Source organism: Anastrepha obliqua, chromosome 2 (genome assembly GCF_027943255.1).
Source record: "Anastrepha obliqua isolate idAnaObli1 chromosome 2, idAnaObli1_1.0, whole genome shotgun sequence".
Taxonomy (NCBI): domain Eukaryota; kingdom Metazoa; phylum Arthropoda; class Insecta; order Diptera; family Tephritidae; genus Anastrepha; species Anastrepha obliqua.
In genome coordinates, this window is record NC_072893.1 from 100,026,056 (window position 1) to 100,052,430 (window position 26,375).

Sequence of the window (26,375 nt, forward strand, 5' to 3'; positions counted from 1 at the left end):
CCATGATTCAATTATAGGTTAGGTAAGTAAGCAGCTTTCTCGCTTCCTCTTGACAAATCGGCTCCCTTATTTGAAAACATGTTGCTTCTTTACAAGTATACGTACATGTTTTATTAAAAAAACTTTTAAAGTGTAGTAAAATTTAAACTTTTATTGTAAATTATTATGTCAGCAACACCGTTCATATTTTGACGCTTCGCCTTATTATTATTCGTTGAAAATCGTAAACATTCAAACTGTAAACATTTGAGTATCATATTACGATAAAATCAAATTAATTTTCAAATTAATAACGTTTTTAATTATTTGGGTCGATGGTGGTCGTGCTTCTGAAATAGTCGGATAGACAAGCAGTTATCAAGGTCACCTCGGATATATGGGAAAACTTCAAAATAGCGTGCGAGGACATATACAGACTGAGCGAGCTGGCGGGTACAACCACTACAATATTCCAATTATGTGGGTACCATGAAAGAACGGAAAAAATAAAGAAATATTTATTATTATTATTTAGTGACTGGTATGAATACCAGTGCTAAAATTATGTTTGAGCATTGGCTGCAGAGGCCATCAGCTCTGTGTCGTCTGTGGCTGTCTGGATTATTTGTTATGTTGTCATTTCGATAGTTTTAATGAATTTGCTTATTTTTTCGGTGTTTGAGTGACTGGGAATGGCGAGGATGTCGCTTATTTGTTCTGAGTTTAGTATTTCTTTTCTTGCGTTGGCGTGATTTGTACATTTGTTGAGGATGTGGTCCAATGTTTGGTTTGTGTTGCAGGTTGTACAGATAGGGTGATTTTCTTTTTTTAAGATATGTTCATGGGTGTGTGTTGTGTGGCCTAGGCGAAGGCGGGAAAAGATTCGGGTTTTAAATCCGTGTATATTTGTTGGGTAGAGTGGAGGGTTTCCATTCTTATATATTAAATATTGGAATAGTGTTCATACTTGTAGTTTTTTAATGGCTGCCGCTGCCGAAGCCCTTTCTTTTTAACGAAAAAACTGAGATTGTGTTATTGATATACGAACCAATCAACCAATGACCACACTTCATTGCTATCTGAACAACGACTGATTGGACGGTTGTGTCAATACATGTGAAATGTTTGTGCTATTATATTAGTGATATACGAAAATTGCAATCAACCAATGACCACACTTCATTGCTATCTGAACAACGACTGATTGGACGATTGTGTTAATACATGTGAAATGTTTGTGCTATTATATTAGTGATATACGAAAATTGCAATCAACCAATGACCACACTTCATTGCTATCTGAACAACGACTGATTGGACGATTGTGTTAATACATGTGAAATGTTTGTGCTATTATATTAGTGATATACGAAAATTGCAATCAACCAATGACAACACTTCATTGCTATCTGAACAACCACTGATTGGACGATTGTGTTAATACATGTGAAATGTTTGTGCTATTATATTAGTGATATACGAAAATTGCAATCAACCAATGACCACACTTCATTGCTATCTGAACAACGACTGATTGGACGATTGTGTTAATACATGTGAAATGTTTGTGCTATTATATTAGTGATATACGAAAATTGCAATCAACCAATGACCACACTTCATTGCTATCTGAACAACCACTGATTGGACGATTGTGTTAATACATGTGAAATGTTTGTGCTATTATATTAGTGATATACGAAAATTGCAATCAACCAATGACCCTACTTCATTGCTATCTGAACAACGACTGATTGGACGATTGTGTTAATACATGTGAAATGTTTGTGCTATTATATTAGTGATATACGGAAAAAAGCATATCACTATATCACTAATATAATAGCACAAACATTTCACATGTATTAACACAATCGTCCAATCAGTGGTTGTTCAGATAGCAATGAAGTGTGGTCATTGGTTGATTGCTTCGTATATCAATAACACAATCTCAGTTTTTTCGTTAAAAAGAAAGCTGATTCTGTCAAATTCGCTCAGAGCCGAAACGGTCTGATAAGTAGAAAATCTTTTCATCATAAATGGAAACGATTTAGACTTCCATTGTTGTTTGAAAGTTTGAATGATTGGCGCGTACACCCATTTTGGGTGTTTGGCCGAGCTCCTTCTCTTATTTGTAGCGTGCGTCTTGATGTTGTTCCACAAATGGAGGGACCTGCATTTTCAAGCCGACACAGAACGTCAGATATTTTTATGAGGAGCTATTAGAAAACATTTTTCTTCATTTTGGTGTTTTACGGAAACTCAAATCTACGTTCGCTCCGAATTCCGAATGGTAGTCACGCATCCACTCATTCGGCTACGGCGGCCGCCAAAACGTTACATTATGAATAAAAACTCTCCAATATCGTGGGAACCATATTGCCACACCCCTTTTACAGACTACTTTAAATTATGTTGAAAATAAACTTGCTGGATAGCTTTCAAATGCAAAACAAACCTTGCTTTTCGGAGCATTTTATGCGAAGTTATTACATTACATGTATTCGTACATATGTATGTACGTATTTCGGGACTTTATTTTATATTTATTTCTAAGAGAATATAGAAAAGTCTTTTTCGGAAAATTTACCTTAAGTGATTCACAACTGATTGAGATTATCAATGGGGAAAATTATCATTGGGATGAACTTTTGCGTTTTAATAAATATTTAAAAGAAGTACTTTGGTGAAGAAAGTCGTTCATTTGAAAATCTTCGGCAGTCTAAAATGTTCATTGACGTCCCACATAGACCAAACTTCAAATTTCTTTTTACTATTGACGAACTGTTTTCACAGTTGCTCTCTAGTTCCTACAAGCTGAAGTGGAACTTAAACTAGGGGGCACTTGGGGCTATTGTTGATATAATCACACGATCCATTCCTTTGAACAATTATGCTTCGGTAAGACAATCTTAATGAAGGTGGTCCTATCGAGTTCAGCCCTAAGAACATTACTCGCTGTATTAATGCGATGGTCCACCTGCTTGAGCTTCAGAGACTTTAGGAATCATGGGGCAATGTGGACTGTTTGGAACATTGCTGTGATACAATAAAAAAAACTATTCGCTATGATAAATGTAGCATTCACATGCAACGAGTGTATCCTAGCATTGGAGTGCCAAGTGGTACTCCCTAATAGATATATTTCAGACCAACAGTGTATCATTAAGTATAAAAGGTATTTTATCCCTTAGCAGCACTCACAATATATGTATACTAGCAAATTGTGTACTGAAATACGTAGATCCATAAATTGAGTCGGCAATTGTAAATGCTTTTTTCATAAGATAGCAAAATAATAAAATAAATTCCAATGATTAGCATTTTAAATTTCAGAACATTAATCATTAAATAATCTTGATACATTTATTAAAAAGTTAACTTGATTTGGTCATCCTGACAAAAAATTAAGTAAGTACCACATTTTTATTAAAGGAAAACAATAATTTTTTGGTTGTTTGGTTCTAATACGAGTATAGATTGAATTTATATTGGTCAGCTTTTTTTAATTTTTTATTTCACTGCTAATTGCTACTTTGCGTACTTTTTTACTACCTTTAGGCAAGAAGGGGAGAACTTTTTTCCCTCTTCCTCAATCCTTCATAAATGCAACCCAATATAAAGGAGTGTCAAAATTCCCTTGTCATTACTTCCTTCTATATTTGAACCATGGATATATATATGTATATATCATACGAGACATAAGTATTGGCGTATTATAAAAATTATTGTCAAAAGTCGGTTAGATACATGTAATATTAATTTTCTTGTATTCTTCTCATATTTTCTTATGTATGAACTATTTATATAAAGGAAAATACTGCTCTGAATTTTATTTACTTTATCCATTTAAGTTAAATAACTTAAAACTGACCGCCTTGCATTCATAGGTAAAAAAAATACTGGCACACCCTAATGGTACATGGGTCGCAAACAAGAAGAAACGAATCAATCGGAACGAAAAGTTATCTTACCCTTACACAGCGGAGGTAAATCGTATGCTGAGATTGGGAAGATGATAAGCGGAAGCGGATATAGCATTGTACAGCGTTTCAAAGACGTTTTCACCATCCTTGAAAATTAGCTGCGTATTGGTTACTCAAAGAAGCTAACAGAACGAAGTTGAGGGGAAACCATTTTGGGTGTTTGGACGAGCTCCTCCTCCTATATGAGGTGTGCGTTTTGATGTTGTTCCACAAATGGAGGGACCAGTTTTAAGCCGACTCCGAACGGCAGATATTTTTATGAAGAGCAGAAATACACTCGGAGGTTTGCCATTACCTGCCGAGGGGCGACCGCTATTAGAAAAATGTTTTTCTTAATTTTGGTGTTTCACCGAGATTCGAACCTACATTCTCTTTGTGAATTCCGAATGGTAGTCACGCACCAACACATTCGGCTACGGCGCCCACCAAACATTACCTCCACACAATTATCGAGGATAACAGTTCTGATGATGTAATGGACAAAACTGTTTTCTCAAATATTAAAGAAGAATACAAATGGAAAACCAGAAAATAGCGAAGAGATGGTTCATGATGTTCGCATGAGACTTGTTTACAGCGTTACCCATACTTTGTCACACTTTTTATTTTTACTTTTTATTCCATTAAGTGCTAATACCGTCTATGAAAGCGGTCAGTTTAAAGTTATTTAATTTTTTTGGATAGAATAAATAAAGTTCACACTAATGTTTTCCTTTATATCGATAGTCAATAGAAGGGTAAATATGAGAACACAAAAAAATTATTATTGCATATATTTTAGAAAATTTTCATAATAAGTTGGGCCAATACTTATGTCCGGGACTGTATGTAAATTAAAATCTTACAAAATACTGCTCTCGTCAACCACTTTCCATCCTTTTATTTGAGACAGTCTGAAGTCCGACACATAGACTTCTAATGGAAATTCTGGCATCCACACAGTAAACTTCGCCAATCCAGTATACGATCCGTACTTTACAATAACTGAAGCATTAGAGGAACCTCTTATTTCAGAACCGTCTATATAAACTGAGCTGCACGAAGAAGATACCTAAAACATTAAAAAATTAAATATATAATTGCACATGTTTAAAGAATATCGAGGGCTTATTATGATAAAAGTTATCTAACTACTACATATGAATCCAAATCAGAAAAATCTCGGTTTTTAATAAATAAACTAAAGCTCTTTTACCTGACTAAAAAATATATGATGCTAAAGAAAACGTAATATATATTTAAATATATAAAAAAAAAAAAATTAATTCAAATAAAATGTATAAAAAACAGAAAGGATACAAAGGACGATGGAAAATAAAGTTTCAAACCTAATGTCTGGAGCTTAATAGATTGACTGTATTAATGAATTTAATGACTGTTCCTTCACCCCAACACGAGTAGGAATTCAATAAGGATTCTGATATTGACAGAGTGCCAAATTCTATAAGATGGCATCAGCATAATTTTTCAGCCTATTTTGTAGTTGCTTTCGGAATTAGGCAACTCCGAAAATGCACTTTTAACTGTCACGACGACATTACTAACAGAATAATCAGAGGTGCTTTTCTAAAAATGGTTTTGGCGTGTTGAGTTTAAGTTAAACGAAACTTTATTCAAATTAAATTGTACTACCACATTTCCATACACAATGAAATGAATTGAACTATTTTAAAATTTTGTGAAACATTATTCAAATTAAATAATCAAAAACCAAAATAAAAATTGAGCATGTTAAAAAATATACCACCTAAGTATATTAAAGAATAGTTCATGAAATTAATGCAGAACTTGTTTATTCACTGCTTTACGCATTTAATGACCATGCCCATAGCATAATTCGTACAAGCATTTGTGCGAATCTTTCTTCAATTATAACTAAGTTATAAGTATTTTCTCTATCGGTTTCACAAAAGGAGAGTAAGTTGTTAAAATTTGAATATACATCTACTATTGTCCACCATACATTTTATTTCTCCTTGGGAATTAACCATGATAACCATAACTAAAAACAAATTTTCCCCAGAGCCAACTTAAATTTTATCTATATTAATAAATTATAAAAATGGTTATATATAATTTGAACAAATTTCACTGTACTCGGAAATATAGGAGTTAGTTTAATTTCAAATTTGGTTTATTTTGAAAAAGATTTGGTTTAATTTGAAAAGGTTTGATTCAAAATGGCAATATTTCATATTACATATGTATATATAATGTCTGTGTAACAAAAATGTGACCGGCAAATTCAAACTTAGAGTTCTGTTTTAAAGAAAATTTAATTGCTGCTAAATAGGTGTATTCTTCTCGTAATACGCGTTATGCAATTTGTTAGTTTTGTGAGAAATTTAAAAAGCGTACGAAGCAGTGTACTTTTGTACACCCCTAGGCCCAAAAATGTCACATGTATCTACAGCAAAATATTTGAAGAAGTCTAAGAAGTTCTCAAATAAATGGGTGCATCGGAATACTGAAGTTAAAAAGGTCAAAGACTTCGACGAGGCCCAAAAATATGCCTCTCCAAAGCAAGATCAGAAGATCATTGATTTGTTTGTGACAAAGTCGAACTTATCGTTGGGTGGACTGGAAACAGCTTTAAGGAAAAGTGGTGTCCAATATTCAAAGATACGATTCGAGGATACGTAAATAGCAGATACCTCAAATTCCTGAGCATGTTGAAAAAACCGCTGCTCTTATTATTACACATTGGAAAAGTACTTGCATGTGCCGAGACAAATTCTGAACGGAATTGGTGAATCACGGGTGAATCTTTTTTTCGGGCGCATAGTTGCATACGTCGGCCCTGGTGTTCTGCTGATAATCGACAACTTCTCAGCCATTTATTTCTGTTTGCCTACAGTTCGAATGCAATTTTGCCGAATGAAATTTACCAAAAAGTATCATTGCAATCAGCTGCGCAGATATTTGGAAGAACTAGCCAACCTTGTATTTTACAAGAGGACAACGATCACAAGTATAGAAGCCAAACGTGTATAGAGTGGAAACATATTAATTCTATGTTGGATTGGCTTTCACAACCACCTGATGGCAACCCTATTGAAAATGTTTGAGCAAGAGTTAAGCAAAAACTCATAGGAAAACAAATATGGACGCTCAAACATTTATTAAGGTAATTTCGGCTGATTTGGAGCCGATTACTTTCACAACGTGTGCAAAAATTAACACAAAGTATGACTCAAAGATGTGAAGACTATAATGGCTAATGGTTGTGACTATACATTTTATTGAATACATTGGGTATTATAAATATTATAACCCCATACAATGAATCGAATTGGTCAACGCTTTTGTTAGGCAGACAGTACTTGCTATCGCCATACCGTATGTTAGAAGAGTTAAAAGGCTTTAAATGTTCACATTATTAATTTTTTTTTCCAAAAATGAAAATTAAATTCAATTCAATTTGGTTTAAAATTTCACGTAATTAACAATGCAGAGGGCTGACAAAAGAAATCGTATCGCGGTTACTGTACGGCAAAAATGCAGAAATAGCGCTAGTTAGATATTCAGGTTGATAAAAAAATTGGCATAACCATACATATATAATGTTTTTGTATCGCACCATTAATCGATTCTTGCAATCAGCTCAAGTAGAAAGCAGGTTCAGAACTGCACGTCTGCACGAGGAGAGCTACAAAATCTGTGCAGAATGAACTCCATGAGTTTTCTTAAGCAAGCATAAAACCACGACTAAATGTTCTTCAGTCTATGTCACGATTAATCCATTATCATTTCCGAATAAAAAGTTTAAACAAGTACACTGGGTTCGCACGGGGGAGCCTGTCATCCCTAGAGGGCGCGTCCCCAGGTGGTGGATAGGGGAACATCTCCCAGATGTGGAAGGTAGTAGCGTAGATCCCCCACGAACCCCACAAGCCGAAGACGTAAACTTCGATAAGAAAAAACTCTCTCAACCCAAGGTGCGAACCGTGCCTATTGGGTGGGTTTGGTAGCCGGGGACTAAATAAGGGTGTTTTCGAACGGAGCCCTTCTGATATCAGGCCGCCTCAGGTTGTAACAGTGGCCTGGCATGGTATGGGGCGCTGCCATGGTCGACAGGTTATTTCCCCTTATTCCTCTTTGGTCACCGGGCTCCCTGGGCGGGGCCGGTAACCGCACGAACCAGATGATGAGAACAAACAAAAAGAGAACTCGGATAGCGGCGAAAAACAGATGGAAAAAGTGACGGGAAGACAGATTAATGCATTTACAGCACAAGACAGACAAACGGACACACATACTAAGCGACAGGGCAAGCACCATCCATGACAACACGCCAACGACTATAAACGAACTGACAACATCCGCTAAAGTCATGGCACAAAAGCGCGTCCTTGGCAAGATTCGTAAGGACGAGACCGAAGGTAAAACTCTTCGCAAAGATGAGGCTGATAAGGCAAGGTGTTAAACGGTGGTGGACGAATACCTGGCATTCCAAGCTGCCCGGAAGACAGAAGCCAAAAAACAGAACCGATCGCAAGACGAAAACAAGAGGGCAACAAAGAAGCACAAGATCTCAGATCAGGGTGCGGTTGTCTCCAAACCTACCGAGCAATTCAGTGAGGTGGCACGGGACCATCTTCAAATGGCGCTGGTAGACGAAACTTCCAACCACGGCAAACCTGTGCTCGACAAATGGTTGGACGATTGTCATAATTTTTTTTAAATATGTTTCAGGACTTTTATTCAAATGAGGCATATATTATACTGAAGGGTAACGCTCGAAGAACAAATTTGGGTGTTTTTATTTTAAAAAATTTTATTATTTATTGTTGATATCGCCCCTCCCCCGACACTACAGTGTACACAGATGGCAGTAAAATGGATTGTGGTATTGGAGCAGGTATATATTCTCATAGACTTAAAATTGAAAAATCTGTTCGTCTCCGTAATACCAACAGTGACTTCCAGGCGGAAGTACTGACACGTGGGTTACAAATCGCAGATTTCTCTTTTAAGGGCGATATCGCCCTTCGCCCTATCGGATAGCCAAGCTGCAATCTGTTTTTAGTTACGCACGAGTTTTTAATAAATGGAGTCATAATGCAAATGCAAGAATTTCGATAGAATAGACCAAGGCACCAGAGAAATAATCATCCAGCATATAATCTATATCCATCCAGCCACCCGTCCAGATGTATTGAAAGGCATGGCGAAGAATTCAACATGAACCCTCCATAATATAGAAAAGAACAACTTTCAACAAGCCTGTACTGGCACATGAAGCTAAAACAACCAAACAGCCGTTATGAAAAAATATTCTAGCGTTTATTTTTGCTGAAGATTGGGCCTCAGTCAGGTCCGATTTATGTCTTCTCCATCAGAAATTGTGGTCGGAGAATTTCAAGCATGCACTTGTTGCAGCAGCGTCATCCATATTCATGGAGATTATACGTGGTAATACTTAGTCTTACCATAAATTCTGTGACAAATTTTACGAAGCACTGTTAGAAAGCAGAAATCCCTGCCCGGGGAAATTAATGTATTCACTAGATCCATTTCAAAACTAGTTACAGATGATCTCTACATGAAAGCCTTTCGTCGCTCAAATGGTTATCTTTTCACAACGCGCTTGAAGAAAATTCGATTTGACAGATGCAAGCAGCTTGTTCGGTGGCACGCTGTCAACGCCATGAAAATTTGCTTTTCACAGATGAGAAAAATATCTCCGTTGAAGAAGTTTTTAATAAGCAACAAAATCTATGCAAAAACTCCTAAAGATTAAAAAAAATTTGTTGCAATGGTTCAGCGTGACCACCATCCAAACTCCGTAATGGTTTGGTGGGGAGTGTCGTGTGAGGACGTTACATCTCTCCATTTCTGCGAAAAAGGGGGTCAGACCGGTGCAAAAGTGTACCAAAAGGGTGTCCTAGAAGGCGTGGTGAAGTAGTTGAGCAGCACTCTCTTCAATGGAGAGCGCTGGAACTTCCAGCACGATCCTGCTCCAGCCCATAAGGCAAAAATCACCCAGCAGTGAGTTATATATCTGAGTTTATACCGCAGATGATTAGCCGACTGGAAATCCAGATCTGAATCTATTGGACTACAATTTGTGGTCAGAATTGGAGAACATGACCTTTCGAATACCTCACAGAAATTTGGAGAGTCTCAAACAATCTTTGGTTCGAGCAGCTACGTCAATATCCATGGAAACCATAGGTGCAATAGCTGAATGGCCTAATTGTTTGAAGGCTGGTGTAAAAACAAATGGTGACCACTTCGTATAAAAATTCATTTTTTTTTTTTAATATTTACATGATTAAATTAAATTAATTTAACTAAAAAAGTATTATAGTTTCATATCTATAACTTGTAACAGAACTTATGGCTGGGCAAAATATATATATATATATATATACTGGCGTAATTAGGGTATGGCAAGCAGGGCACGAGCCATGGGTGCCACTCTAGGGGGGGGCGCAAAGTGTCACCTGAACTTTGTATATTCAATGCAGGTTTTCAACATCAATTTTAAATAAAGATACAAGAAGTCAGGATAGTCAACTCTGTAATCTGTATACTCCCCAGCGAGAAAAACTGAAACGTATACTGTCCGCGCCCCCCGTTGTTTAAAGTCAAAGCCGAGCGTGACGGAGAAAGCAGTATGTGCGATCGAGAGAAAACACCGAGGTGGGAAGCGAAGGACCGCCCCTCTTCTGGACATTTTACGTCACGGCACTTCGGTGTAAACATAACCTTCGCTCAGTGTTTTTCATTCTCTTTTCCTCAATACAGTGAAATATTGTTGAAGAAGTCGTGAGGTTCGTGGACTTTGATTTTGAAAAAAAAAAAAAACAGTACAGGTGCAGGAAACCTTTCTTGGCTTTATCGAAATTACCGCGAAGAATGCTGAGGGACTGGCGAATAGTATTTTAGAACAGTTAAAGAAAGATGACATGAATTTGCAAGATTGTCAGTCACAGTGCTTTGAATAATGCTGCTGTAATGGCTGGGCACAAAAATGGCGTGAATGAAAAACTGACAGAAATAAATAGCCGTGCGTTGTTTTTAAACTCTGACAATCACTCACTCAACTTAGTTGGTGTACATGCAGCAAAATAAAATGACGCCAATTTTTCGCTGCCATGGGCGCTACGCCCTCCAGGTACGCCTCTGTATATATATCCATTGGTTCGGCTGAACTATATTTTAGCACACAGAAGCTCTTGATTTTTGATAAAACTGATTTTAATTTTGCTTTGATTTCCTTAACAGGAATGTGTAAAAATTGTTCGCTTGAATTAATACAGGGTGGCTGATGAAAGCCGCTACCAAAAAAAAATTGAATAACTTTTTTTCTTTTTAAGTTATCTGTTCCATTTTTGTTTTAATTTGCAGATTGATCTTTAAAATTTATTAAAATGGATAACTGGGACACGCAAACAAGAATTTGGATAGTCCGCCGCTATCACGCACTGGAGTCCGTAGTTTTGGTACAGAGAGAGTACAGGCGGATGTTTGGCGGCGATCCCCCGAGCAGATGGACCATAATGAGACTGGTGAATAATTTTGCTGAGCAAGGAACAGTCGCAAGAAGGCCTTATCATCGAAACCCACCAGTTCGGACGGAGGAACGATCGCTGCTGTAGCTGCAGCTATACAAAGTAATCCAAGGGTTTCAACAAGAAGCTTATCTGCTCAACTTGGTGTCAGCCGACAGTCTTTGCAAACAATAATGCACAAAGATTTAGACTTATATCCCTACAAAATTCAAATGGTTAACAAACTGAATGCAGCAGACTTGCCGATTCGCTTGGAATTTTGCCAGAAGATCCTGCAAATGGTGGAAGAAGACCAAAACATGTTAAACTGCCTTTTCATGTCTGATGAGGCCCATTTCGATTTAAACGGCAATGTGAACAAACAAAATTGTCGAATATGGAGTACTTCTAACCCACAGATACTCCACGAGACGGAATTGCATCCTCTTCGCGTGACAGTGTGGTGTGCGGTTTCTTCACGCTGTATTGTCGGGCCTTATTTTTTTGAAGAAAATGGTCACACCGTTACGGTTACTGGAGACCGTTATTTGAAAATGCTGAAAGAATTTTTCTATCCAGAACTACGCCGAAAGAGAATTCCTTTCAACTCTGTGTGGTTTCAACAAGATGGGGCAACGTCTCACATAGCCCAGACTGTTATGACAGAGTTGCGACGAAAATTTCCCAATAAACTGATTTCAAGAAACTCCGAATTCCGTTGGCCCCCCAGGTCGCCTGACCTTACTGCACCTGACTTTTTCTTGTGGGGCTTATGTAAACAAGAAGTTTATAAAACAAAGCCAACAAATTTGGATGAACTAAAACAATCCATTCGGGCAACAATTGCGGCTATTCCTGTCGCAACTCTCAAAGCAGCAATGAACAACTTTTTACTAAGATGCCGCACTTGTGTCAACGAGCATGGGGGGCATTTAAATTCAATTATTTTTAAAACTAGTTAAGCTACATTTAATAAAATTTAACGACCTTCAACTTGAAAAAAAAAATAAATGAATTCCATACACTAAAAAAACAGTTATTTGAGTTTCTTAATGTAGCAAAATTCATCAGCCACCCTGTATTAGATTTTGCTGGACCTCAGCCTCTGTTAATAGCTGCTTTGTCATTTCTTGCAACCTGTGAGATTTGACTTTGGCGGAAGCGGCATATCAGGTTCACACTCCTTGAAAATAGTAATTAGTGCTGGAGCCATAGGAAGCACTTTCTTAATATTTGCGATCGATTAATCAAGCGTGGAAACTGTTTTACGAATTATTTCACAATCTGTGTGAGGTGTAAGAGCAAGGCAAGATAATACGCTAATTTTGGATGAAACGCTTTCATTGATTTTCCGGTTTTCAGCATAAGAGGTGCGGTACCCGTTACATTCAATGGTTAAAACTTGTACCCAGTTTATTAATTGAGTCGAAGGAAAGTCGGGCAATATTAATATTATCACCTTTTTAGCAAAGCTGTGTTTAACAAAAAATGCTGTTGAAACTTTTGCATCACTGCTATATACGCCTAAACCATGATTCAATTATGGAAGGTTAGGTAAGTAAGCAGCTTTCTCTCTTTCTCTTGACAAATCGGCTCCCATGTTGCTCCCTTACAAATGTACATGTTTTATAAAAAAAAATTTAAATTGCAGTAAAAATTATACTTTTGGTGCAAATTATATGGTTAGCAACACTGCTTTCATTTTTACGCTTTGCCTTGTTATTATTTGTTGAAAATCATTTATCTGTTTGTAATACAGGGTGGGCCATACAGCGTTTGCTTTTTGAACCACCTATTTTTTTGAGAATGGTAACACAAATGACATGTCAAATGTGTTCATAATTTACTTAAAGGATTGACATTTACGAAATGGGACGCTATACGATTGAACAAAATTGGGAAATATTGAAAACCTATTTCCAAAGTGGTGAGTCTTCTTCTTTTCTGATTTTCACATCGGTGGCTACGTCAATAAGCAAAATTGTCAGATTTGGGGCTCAGAAAATATACACGTTACTGTAGAAAAGCAAATGCATCCACAACGAGTCACTGTTTGGTGCGGTTTTTGGTCTGGCGGCATCATCGGGCCATTTTGTTCGAAAATGAGCGAGGAGCCGCGGTTACAGTAAATGTCGAGCGTTACCGTGACATGCTCAACGAGTTGTTTCCAAAAATTGAAGAGGATGACATGGACGACATTTGGTTTCAACAGGACGGTGCAACGTGTCACACTGCCAAAGTTACACTCGAACTTTTTGCTACCGTTTTTGAAAACCGAATAATCAGCCAAAATTCCGATATCAAGTGGCCGCCTCGGAACTGTGATTTAAGCCCGTTGGACAACATCAACTCGGATCATTACCTTGATGCAGCCAAACTACGCACACGCCTCTGTGTAGCAAAAAACATACATTTACCTAAGTAAAAACTGTTCAACATCAAAAAGCTGCAAACACAACAGACAGCCAAAAAGAAAATGGCCAATAGGACTAACGCCCAAAAATTAGGCGGCTTACAGGAGGTTTTAAAACCGGGGCGTTTTCCTGTAAGAACAAAGACGGCGATCTGGTGACTGACATCCAGAGCATACTTAAATTATGGAGGAAACACTTCTCGAACCTGTTAAACACTGATAGCTGCGCATGTCACAGAGCATATGAAGATCCCGGTACCCCAATCGTTGACGATGGAACTATCATTTCGCTACCCGACCACCATCAACCAACTGATTGGCCTTTATCAGTGTGGCTTTAGACCTGGAAATTCTACCATCGACCAAATATTCACAATACACCAAATCTGGGAAAAGACCCATGAAAGGAGAATCGACACGCACCATCTTTTCGTCGACTTCAAAGCTGCATTCGACAGTACGAAAATGAGTTACCTGTATGTCGCGATGTCTGAATTTGGTATCTTCGCAACACTAATACGACTATGCAAGATGACGTTTGATACCAAACGAGGTTTCAGACAGGATGACTCGCTGTCGTGTGACTTTTTAAACCTGATGTTGGTTCGGTTACCACGAGAAAGGAACGACTGGCGCGCTTTGTTAAACTCGGCCAAAATCGCGTAAGCGGTTGTCGCCAATTAGGAAGAAGAGAACTGAAAATGTTAATAGCGCCCCACGTATCAGTTTCGTATTTCGGGCTTTCAATACTTTCCTAAGGGTAAAGTGTAATTGACGACCGGGAACAGTAAGAAAATTAAATGTTCGTAGAAAATACTTATAAAGGGTTTTTCAGTAAGGGCGCTTCAACTTTTGAACTTTTTTGAATAAAACACAAACGGTTTGACTTTTTTAACTAATTTTTTTTTATTATCGAGTTTGAACATATACATTTAAGTATGAAATTCGATTCCTTTTGCATGACCACCGCGTGCACGTTTTACGAAGTCGAATCGTTGAACCCAATTTTCGACCACTCTTTTGCATAAATCGGCCGAAATTCCAGCAATTTAGCGTTCAATATTGGCTCTGAGCTCACAAATCGTCGCCGGCTTGTTACTGTAGACCAATGACTTCACATAACCCCAAAACGGGACGGCTTGTTAAATGGACCGTAAAATGGCCGTAATGCTCTTAACACGTTCCCTGTCCGCTGAGCCACATATGGTTCAGGAAACATGCGCCTGATAAGCACTGATACGTTCCACATGTGTTTCATGAACGTGCAGAAGCAAAAATGTCCCTCTACGCTCATGGACCATATGTGTTTCAGGTAGAAATACCCTACATTCGTTTTTTTTTTAATTATTATTATTACTAAAGCCATCCTATGACTACAAAAAAACAAACTATTCAAAAAACCCTGTTGGACTTGTCGGTCAATTTTGTATTTGGTATTGGGACAGGGAACGTGTTAAAGTAGCAGCAACAGAACGATTATTTTCATAAAAAATTAGCACGACTTGCAATCGTTGCTCAAGTGTGTAGCGTTCCATGATGAAATGTATACTAATGAAGTTTACAAATGACAAGCGAAAAATAAAAAATATTGCGTCGTTCGCCCTTCCTATCGGAAAATGTTGAAGCGCACCTATTGAACAACCCTATATATAGAAAAAAATCTCTCGAGGTAAGCTTTTAAAATAACTGAATATATAGAATATTACACGATTTTAAATCGCTTTAGAGCTTCTTATGTTGCCTTTTTAAAAATGCATATTTCGATATTTTTCATTGAATTGTTCCGAAAATAGGTATTTAGAGAAAAATCGCTCATATAAAACAGCTCAAAAATTTCTACTTGAAAGTCGTAACATTTAAGAGAAATTCTACTCAAGCTATGCCTGTTAATTTTGAGTTGCTGAAATGAGCGGCGAGTTAATGTTCTTGGGCTCATTCGTACACTATCGCCAGCAAGAGGAGATAGGTGGATTGTCGCAACAAAAATTTATTTTCAAAATTAGAACTGTTTCCACTTTGGAAATAACTTGTCTGTTGAAATTAACTTTCTTTTTAAACATTGCTGAAGTGTAAATCAATTCATTTTATGCCGCAGAAACATGAAACTGAGTTTCTGTTACTTTTTGGAGCGCAAAATATTTTCAGTATCGGAATAACATTTGATTTAAAAAAAAATTGGGGAAAATCCAGCCTATACTTTTGCTTACATTAAACTTAAAAAATAATATTACATGATATTTCATTTATACTTGTATTAACATTTTATACAGTTATTACCTTGATAACACTTTCATCTTCAGCATAACAGGAACTTTGCAGTGTCACATCAGCTACTTTACCAGCTTGTGATACGATGAAGACTTTCATAGCTTGAGCTACCTGACGCCCAGTTAGTACAGCAGTATTAATTAATTCCCAGTTCTAAGCCAAAGAAAAAATTATTTAGATTTTATAGAAATAAATAACGACAATGTATATTTTGATATGTGCATGTTTGGTCGACAATTATAATTTTTTTTTATTTTATACGAAATCTTCAAAGATTAATATATATGTACGTAAGATCTGTTGGTGGAAACCAAAAATGTCCGCTTAGTGATCTAACAGAGAATCGTAATTGAATTGTTCAAGATTAAAGTTCTCCAGAAAATATAAAGGGTTTTCCAATAACAGGTGATATTGGTGAATGGATTGCGCTATCGAGAGATGATTAATGATTTTTTATGGCCGGAATTGGATGGTTTTGATCTGGGCAACGTTTATATTCAACAAGACGGCGATACGTGCCACACAAGCAACGAAACCATTGATCTTTTACGGGAAAAGTTTCCGGACCGTGTTATCTCTCGAGGAGGAGCCACGTGAAAGAGAAGGTGTACGTTAAAAGCCCAGGGTCGATTCAAGACTTCAAAGATGGAACTCGTGAAGCTATCGAGGACATAGGGCAGCCACTTTGCAATTCGGTAATGAAAAAAGGATATTGTCCTGTAAGCGAGGTCATGGTGGTCATTTGCCTGATGTTATTTTCCACTATTAATAGCATACCTTCCTCTTTATAATGAAATAAACATCCGATCATTTATATTAAACATCATTTTTCTTTGAATATCAAAATAACACCTCTGTTCGGAAAACCCTATATATATTTTTTTCATATGAGAGAAACGAATACCGCAAATGATGGCCGGGGGCAAAGTCGTGCCGAGCGAATGTTTGGAAACCCTTACTGCTGAAACTAAAGATCGTTCAAGTTCATATCTTCGACTTCAATGCAGACAGTATGGTAGGGCTGACCATTGACCGAAATGGCGTTTCCATGGGGACTTTCAAAAGAGGATCCCAAAATGCCGACACTCCACACAAACTTCGTTTTTGGCGGACGCATTAGGTTCTCCACAATCAAATGCGGATATCCTGTGTCTGTTGGTATCAGCTGAGATGAAAACGCACTACGTTAGAAATTTTTTTGCCAAATGCGACATCCAATTAGAGGTGGTATAATCTCCAAATTCTGAATCGATACTAAGTGAATAGTTGATTGCCTTCCATTACCGAGTCAACTCAATCATGTAACTAAATAATCCGAGATATTTGTACAAAATGAGGTTGGTGCGTGAAATGTTAAGTTATTGAAATCAATGTTCCTAGATTGGGTTGAACATTTTCGCCTTCAACAGCAGCCACATTCCCATCGGTTTGCCTCGCATACAAAAGGCGCTCTGGGAGTTGTTCCATCACCAATCCAGCCACACGACATTTTTGTGCTGTGCACTGCCCCACTATGAGTATTTCATTTCGGTCCAAACTGCTTCATTAAACGAACAGTTTGTGCAACACAGCTTTAAGTTTTGGAAATAAGTTCATTTTTCAAACGTAAAGTAACTCTCTTATTTCGGCAGTGGCATACTACTAGCTGACAATAAAAATTTTAAGTCGAAAAAAAGCTTTGAAGTAACAAAACCTCCTAAAATGTGGTTTGAACCTAACATCAGCCTATTTAAGTAATTAATTAAATTCAATTAAAACGATGACTAAGTTATCTAGAAGTATTATAGTGTTCGTTAGAAGACTATATTATAATACAATGAATTTATTTAAATTTTTAATACCTTCGCCATTGGTAATACTGCTTGTATATCATCTTTGTCGATTTCCAGTTTTGTTGTTACCCTCTTCTTAGATTCATCGCCGAGCGTACTTCCCGGGATCAGATTTTTCGATTTCTCTGGTTTATAAACATATGAAACATACCAAACTATTTTTCCACCTTCCAATATATCTGTTGCACCATCGCCAAGTTCAAGAAGCCAAGAGAATATTTCTTGAGCGCTGTAAAGAGATTTACATTATATATTGAAATATTTCAATATTTTTATTAGGGCAGGAAGTCAAGATATAACAAGCACTAAATTTAAACTCCGCGAAATTTCATCAAAGGAACCTTGCCTTTCCTTAAGTGTTTGAATACAAATTCTAAAACACTTAATTGTTTTACATTCTGTAACAATATTTATTGTAAAACAAAAAAACAGCATTTCACCGAGCTCCTCAATACAAATGATAATGATAATAACAATGAAAGAGAGGAGATCCATACAGCTGAAATATTGAATGACGAACCTAGCATAATTGAAGTAACCACAGCAATAAATAAATTAAAAACCAATAAAACAGGTGGTGAAGACGGAATCCATGAAACGGAGACGGAGCTCATAAAATATGGAGGGCAAGCCTTGCGCAAGCAAATACACTATCTTGTAAAAACCATTTGGGAAAATAATAAAATACAAAATGAATGGCTAACAAGTGTAATAGTGCCAATACATAAGAAGGGCAATAAGACGGAATGTCGAAATTATCGAGGAATATCGCTATAGAACATTGGTTACAAAGTGTTCACAAATATTGTGTACGAGGGTATCAAAGTTTATGCTGATGAAATAATAGATGAATACCAGTGTGGCGTTAGAAACAATCGATCAACAATTGATCAACCAAATTTTTTAAAAAATTTTCGAGCATAACATTGATTTATTCTGCCTATTTATTGATTTTAATCAAGCGTTTGATAGTCTAGACAGAAAACAAATCAAACACTGTTTCCAAAAACTTGGCATTCTGTTGAAACTGATTGAACTGGTTCTTTGCACGTTGAAGAATACTACTAGCAAAGTGCTAGTACAAGACGAAATGTGTGAACCCTTCCAGGTCCTGTCTGGTGTTAAACAAAGAGACGCATTGTCCGCTCTGATTTTCAACCTTATGTTGCATACAGTTGTAAAAGAAACTAACTTGTCCGGAACAATATTTGACAAAGATTTTCAAATATGTGCTTATGCTGACGACGTTCTCATCATGGCAAAAAACAAAAACAAACTAATTCGCATATTCAAGCTGCTAGAAACAAAAGAAAAAATTATAGGACTGAATGTCAACGCCGAAAATACTAAGTTTATGCTTCGCTCAGCACGTAATATGGATGCCAACTATCATATCTAGCCATAGATGATTTTGTTTTTGAAAGTGTAAATGAATTCAAATACTTAGGATTCATTCTATCAGCGAGTAAAGACACATCAATTGCAATAGATGAAAGAATTAAATCTGCTATTAAGAAGTAATATGTAAATATAAAAATGTTCAGATCAAAGATTATATCACGAATGCAGAAAATCAAGATGTATAAAACTTTGATACGTCTGGTTCTTACTTATGGTGCTGAAATCTGGACACTGAAAGCTAATGATATAAACCAGCTATTGCGATTGGAAAGATCCATAATGAGAAAAATCTACGGTCCTATTCGGCTTGAAAATGGCACGTATCGTATCCGTTATAACAACGAAATTGAAAACTTTATTGGGGGCGAAAATATAATATTATACGTTTTATTAAAGCGCAGCGGATTAGATGGATTTTGGCCACATCATAAGAATGCCCAACGAAAGAATCCAAAAAAGGTTGTTTACTTTGCGTCCAATTGAAGGAAGAAAGAGAGGCCGACCAAGAAAGAGATGGCTTGATGACGTAGAAGCAGACTTAAAAGCGATGAAAGTTCAGAATTGGAGAAATAAAGCAAGAGAGAGACTGAATTGGAGGAGAATTGTCGATGAAGCTATGGGCCACCAAAGATTGTGAAGCTAAGAGACAGGGAGAAACAATATATATTAGAAAACAACCAAATGAAGTTATATATTTAAACGCAATACAAAAGTCAAATCTAATTTCGAAATTCAAAATTCGATTACAGGCACTTTTTCTAAAACAAACAAATTATTCGGAGAAAGGTCGAGAAATGTGTGTAACATAATTAAATAGTCAGTCCACCCTCCGTTTCAGCATCGAAAGAACGACATTTTAGAATTCTGAGAGAGGAAATAGGTAAAAATATTCCATAACGACATTACGTAGCGCTTTTCCAGTCTGCAATTTACGTCTTCTGGCGTATACTTGACGAGAAAGGGTTCCACACATATACTCGATCGGATTTAAGTTCGGGGATCGCGATGGCCACTCTCATACTTGTTATTCCTGAAGCCAATTTCAAGATGAGCATGTATGGTAGCATTATCTTGCTGAAATTTGATCATCCATAAAGTCACAAACATATGTCAAATTCTGAGTTTACACGCCCGGAAATTTTGCACTTGGGTGTCCTACTGTAGTAACTGAAACCAGCCCACCCCATCAAAGAATAGCCTTCAAATGCTTGGAATGCTTCAAATTATCCAAACCAGTAGTAATTAACAGCATCAGGACCATCGATGTTGAATTGTTTCATCCAAAACCATCACATTTTTTCACAGATCGGTGGACGACAGAGATACATAGGTATTCTGTTTTGGAAATTCTAGTTGTTCTTGTTGTTGTAGCAGGATAAACATTCCCAATACATATACGGGGAATCCTGCTGAAGTGACAATTCTTGGCCGGATATAAGTCCAAGCCGTTCTGGTATCGTAGAACCGACTGTCGTGGGAAGGTATCGACAGTCTTGTACGTTTGTGTGACTTCGTAAACAATGGTTGACTCTATTTTTTCCAAATTTGTCGATTACTACAGGCTAAATTTTGTTGCATGTGACGTTTCCACACTAGTGATTGAATCACTTACAGTTCTTGATGCCGAACTTTTGGTTTCTTGTTTTACTGGTTTTTGTTTTACTATTTCTTAAGTTTTAATGATCTTATCTATTGCTGAGTCCGACCGATTCAGTTTAATGGAAATTCGTATGTTAATCATTCCAATAACCTTGCACGCATGGACCAGAGCGATTTCATCACGTGTTTTTTCTTCCTTCCCCATGATAACTTTTTGTAAGAATTTATGTCGTATTGAAATATAGTATTTAATAACTAATTAAATCAAATTAAAACTTTAGAATTAAGTGTAAATTCAATTGATTTTATACCCATCCTTCTTATTTGAACTAACAATTCTATCACTCAAACGATAAATGTAAAAATTATGAGGAATGATCTCACGATACTTGCATTTTTTGAGCAAAATATAAAAAAAATAATGAAAACGCAAAACTTCGGGCACAAAAGCACGGCACCATTATCATTGAAACAAATATTAACAGCATAAATGCCAGTGGCTGCATTTGTCAGCTCTTTTAGGATGAGTGCCGCTTAAACGGACTCAAATCTTGTTGCTTCAATGTACAGTCTGCGTCAGAAAAAAGGAACTGTTAAAAAATTTTTTTTTACATGAAAGTATGTATAAAACTACGAGTCGCAATTACTCAATAAGTAGTGCAGTCTCCATCGTTGTTGAGTAACCTGGCATCTTCTCGGCATGCTTTGAACCAAATTTCCTACGTAGCTCGTCGACAAAGAGGACCAGATTTTGCGAATTCGACGCAGGGGAACGTGCGTTTTCATAATTCCCCATTCATTTTCAATGGGATTGGCGTCTGGGGACTGGGAAGGCCATTCCATTACTGTGACGCCATTTTCATGTTTCCAAGCCTCACAGCGTCGACTTTGAGTTTATTGGATCATTATCCTCTTGCAAGACCCAATCATTGTTTTTTCTTGGATACATCTTTTTCACCGACTTCAAAAGTCCTCGATTGTAAATTTCGACCATTTTTGTTTCGACCGTTTAAATTTTGGGTGAAGAGTTCCAAACATCCGAAACCGCCCTCGGAGAAGCAACCCCAAACATTCACTTTCACCGGGTGTTTAACAGTGTAACAGTAAGATAATTTTGACCCTTTCGAATGCGTGCATAAAAATACCGCATCAAAACGCTTCGCGTTACGTTACGGAAAAGTTTCGAAGGACACTAACCTGAGTTAGCACTGGCGTCGTAGTCCTTGAGTGGGACTATTACGCATCAAAAAGCAGAACAAAATATATTTTGAAGTTACAAGAAGAAAAAACCGGTTATTTTCTTCTGGCACAGACTGTATATTTTACTTTAGGAAACAGGTGGATAACCTAACACCGGGATGCTGTACTCATTTTTGACGTACTGTATATTCGTAACGTAAAGGTGTGTTCAAAAAGTAAGATGAATGTTTCAAATTTCGCGGGCTACGTACATTGGACTTTCGATTATTATTTTTTAGGTGTCCTAATGTTTAAGTCGCTTACTGTTTATTATATCAGCTTATTCTCCCATTTTTTCGATCTGCGTTTTCACAGTTATTTTCATACCTTTCAAGAATGTTTCTCTTTAGTAAATAAATATATAGGTTGGTATATAATTTTCCGTTACTTATGAATTAGAAAACTGTTCAATCAACTCACTTTCTAATTTTCTCATCGATACCGGTTGTTCTTTTATTCTGCGTATTTCTACAGGTTATGGGGAAAGCGAGTCACAGTAAAAGAAATTTTTTTTTAATATTTTATCGAAAAGGAAAATATAAAAATTGCTAATGATGAGGGCTGGACACTTTGAAAGTTCTAGGTTAAAATAATATTCAAAGCAAGTTCACTTTGGTATATTATAAGACGAACTGAAGTGCAGCAGGCCACGGATGGTATGGACTTAATGAAGTAGAAGACAAACAGCAACAGAAGGCAACAACAAATAAAAAAAACAAACAAAAAAATTATACACACATTCCATTACTGTACTTGTCTACGACTATTAGGCGCCAACAGTTATTAAATAAATACACACATTACAAAAACAACGACAAAAAAAGATGTTTACTCTATTTAAAAAGTGTCAAAAAAATCTTTGCATAACTGATGAAAACAACAAAAAATAGGTGGTTCAAAAACCAAACGCTATATGGCCCACCCTGTAAAATCATCAAAATTTAACTTCAAATATCCTGTGTCTAGGCATCGATCTTATCAAAATTAAACAAACAGGAAGAGGTCTTTTTCGCCTGGAGCAAAACATGCAGTTTTTAGATTATGTAAATGTCTGTAACTTATTTTATGGAATGCAAACGGTTTATCCAAGCACAAAGAACAGCTGGAAGTAGTACTTCATACCGAAAACAGCCACATTGCCTTCATCGTTAAACCTCATTTTACGAAACAAACGTACTTGAATTTTAAAAACTACACCACTGAAAATTGCGCATGGGAGAGTTGTTTTAATAAAAAATGGGGCTCTCATTAGATGAAAAAAGTTGCACAAAGGAAAGCAACATTCGTTACCGTTGAAACTGTAAAACAGCCACTAACATTAATTGATCTCTACAGTCCACCCAGATAACAGCTGAAATCTGAAGACTTATTGACCGCCCTTTTAAATCGTTTTCAAGGTCGCTTTATAATTGGTGGCGCCTTTAACTCGAAGCAAATAGCATGGGGCTCAAGGCTCATTACGACAAAAGGACGGAAATTCTATAAAGATCTGCAGCGTGCAATAATTCAATTTTAACTAGTAAACCAGATACAAAGAAAACTTCGGATTTAATAGATTTTTTCGTCTACAACAACATTCAGTTAGTCCATTTACGGAAGATTTTAACATGAGCTCAGATCACGCACTGGTATATCTTGTAATAAGAGTATCGCAAGATACAGAATAAAAATAAAGGGCAACAAAGCTAGTCAAAGCTTTCACTTACTGGAAATATTTTCAAATTCAGCCAGAGCAATTAGACAAATATAACTACATCACTACTAGCGAACAGCTCCTTGATGCAGTGCTTCATTTTACGCAACAACTTCAGTTGGCAGCGTGGATTCGTGATACATTTTATCGATTTCTGTCTAGGCTCACAGCTGATAAAAGCAGGGTGTATTCCTTGTCGAATTGTTCAAAAGGTTTAATAAAACTGCTTAAAAAAATAGAAGAAGACAACTATCCCAAGCATCGAAGCCGATGGTGTGTAGAGTGGAGACAGCAAAATGGGATTGAAATGGTGGATTAGTCTTCACAGTCGCCTGATGTCAACCCACAATCTGCGTAGAAATTAACACAAAATATAACTCGAAGTTGTGAAGCCATTAGAGCTAATGGTGGTTTCTATACATTTTATTGAATATATTGCATATAATACATATTGTATGTAAGCCCTTAAAATGCAGTTTGTTAGAATCGAACTGTATATATGCGAACTTTTGACAAAAACAAAACTGTGTGATTTCAAGAGGTTTTGCTTTAAAGCCAATAAATTCTGATTGATTTACCATATGGTATTAAAAATTAATGTTTTTTTAACCTTTATTAAGATGGTTACTTGAGCTACGGCTAGATATGATTAATTCAAGAAATATTTCGAGCAAAACAAGCAATTTATGATATGACAAAAAAAGGACTAAGTCGACTTACATAAATTATTTTATCAAAGTACACAGATATGTTTCCATACGCGTACTTTTATTTATATGAATGAATTTAAAATGATTACTAAAATTTAAATTATTTCATCACCTGGTCTCGAGACTTCTATTTTTCATGTCATTGTTAATTTCAGCAGGCACTTCTGATTCTTTTCTAAACGCTGTAACTCGAGCTGTGGTATGCTTGGGATTTTCCTTTTCAATTGATATACTCCATAAATCGGTAGATGTCGTAGCACCCAAAATCTTTACACCTGATTTTACGCGAGCTCGTACAGTAAATGCAGATATATCTGATCCATAAATTTGACGAAAAATTACTGGCACATAAATTTTTGACATAGGATACAATGCATTTTGCGGCAAAAGAAACGTCAGTTGATCATCAATGCGAATTTCTTTGAATGGCATCGTAGCAGCAACAAGTGGGATATGAGCAAATGTTGTCAAGGGTTGAATTTGGACTTTGGGCTCACATTGCTCAAAGTTGCGAGGAGAAGGCTCAAACACGCTGTATGATGCTTGTATCACTCTGTGTGGAAATTTCTGTGAAGTATTACTGCTTCCCCTGATTGATTGATATCCTGGCCACCATATTGAAGGAATGATAACCTAAAATTAAATACAAAATAATTAAAATAATCATTATCAGTTATTTGAAAGTGCAAGTTTATCATAAAGTAATCCTCACAACCCAACCAGCTTGAGTAAGATGGTTTTTCGTATGCAAAAAGCATACATCCACGTATTTTCTTAACACATTGTAAAAATATACAAAATTATATGATTCCTAAATAACTTTACAGCAGAAAGTGACACGACAAAACGTTTACGATCACCGGGGATAGTACGCGCAGAAAGTAGGAAAAAAACCCAAAGCACACAATGTGGGAATTTTTTTTGGCAAAGTGCACGGAAAAACCATCAAAGTAAGAAATTAAATTAAGCAAGAAATTAATAACGTATTATAAAAGTTGATGTTGAATATCACTCGATAGAAACCCAATCAATTAGTCCGTCCAAATAAGCTAATACAACCAAATATATAAATAGCTAATACCATATAGAAAATAATGTTGTTCTTCAACACTTAATTTAATTATTCCAAAATGGAAACTTTACGCGGCTTCGCTAATTGTGGATTATAAAACTTCAAAATATTCATAAATAAAAATGTTAACAAATATATGTATACACAGGGTCCGGCACAAGAAGTGTCACCAATTTCAGACCGCTCGCGCAACTGATACACGGGCATCAGCTGTCTGTTAGTTGGCTAAATGGCAGTCCAGAGTATTATCCATAAGCACGCGGAAGCATTTTGCCGAGAGTAAACGCGAAAAAAGAAAATCAGTAATGGATTTCAAACGTAATAGTGTGATTACATTATATTTGGCTGCCACAACCAGCGATTGTTCGTGAGCTCGAGCACCTTAAAATAAATAAAGCTTTTGTGTATCGCACCATTACTCCTTACAATGATATTGGTACCATCGCGAAACATCATGGAGGTGGCCATCAAATGACTGCAACGTCACATGAAATGGTTCAAAAAGTGAAGAAGCGGATTGAGTGAAATCCCTAACGAAGTGCCAATCAAATGTCGAAAGAATTGAAAATATCTGACCGTAGCATCCGCCGTATACTGAAAAATTATCTGAAAGTTAAGCCTCAAAAGGCGCTTGATCTCACACCATAGCAGCAACAAGTCCGACTAGAGAGCGAAGGAAATACT

At 36.6% G+C, this 26,375-nt stretch overlaps 1 protein-coding gene across 4 annotated transcripts in view; it reads right to left on the reverse strand.

Moving 5' to 3' along the window:
- Nucleotides 1–26,375, reverse strand: part of LOC129236771 (transmembrane protein 132C) — an 88,060-nt gene that overhangs the window by 21,228 nt on the left and 40,457 nt on the right. For all 4 annotated transcript variants that reach the window (XM_054870980.1, XM_054870981.1, XM_054870979.1 and 1 more), the window contains exons 4-7: nt 24,732–25,252; nt 17,987–18,206; nt 16,155–16,298; nt 4,811–5,016 (exon numbers count right to left, since the gene is read on the reverse strand). In XM_054870980.1, coding sequence (XP_054726955.1) covers nt 4,811–5,016; nt 16,155–16,298; nt 17,987–18,206; nt 24,732–25,252 — 1,091 coding nt within the window. The remainder of the gene's footprint in view (nt 1–4,810; nt 5,017–16,154; nt 16,299–17,986; nt 18,207–24,731; nt 25,253–26,375) is intronic.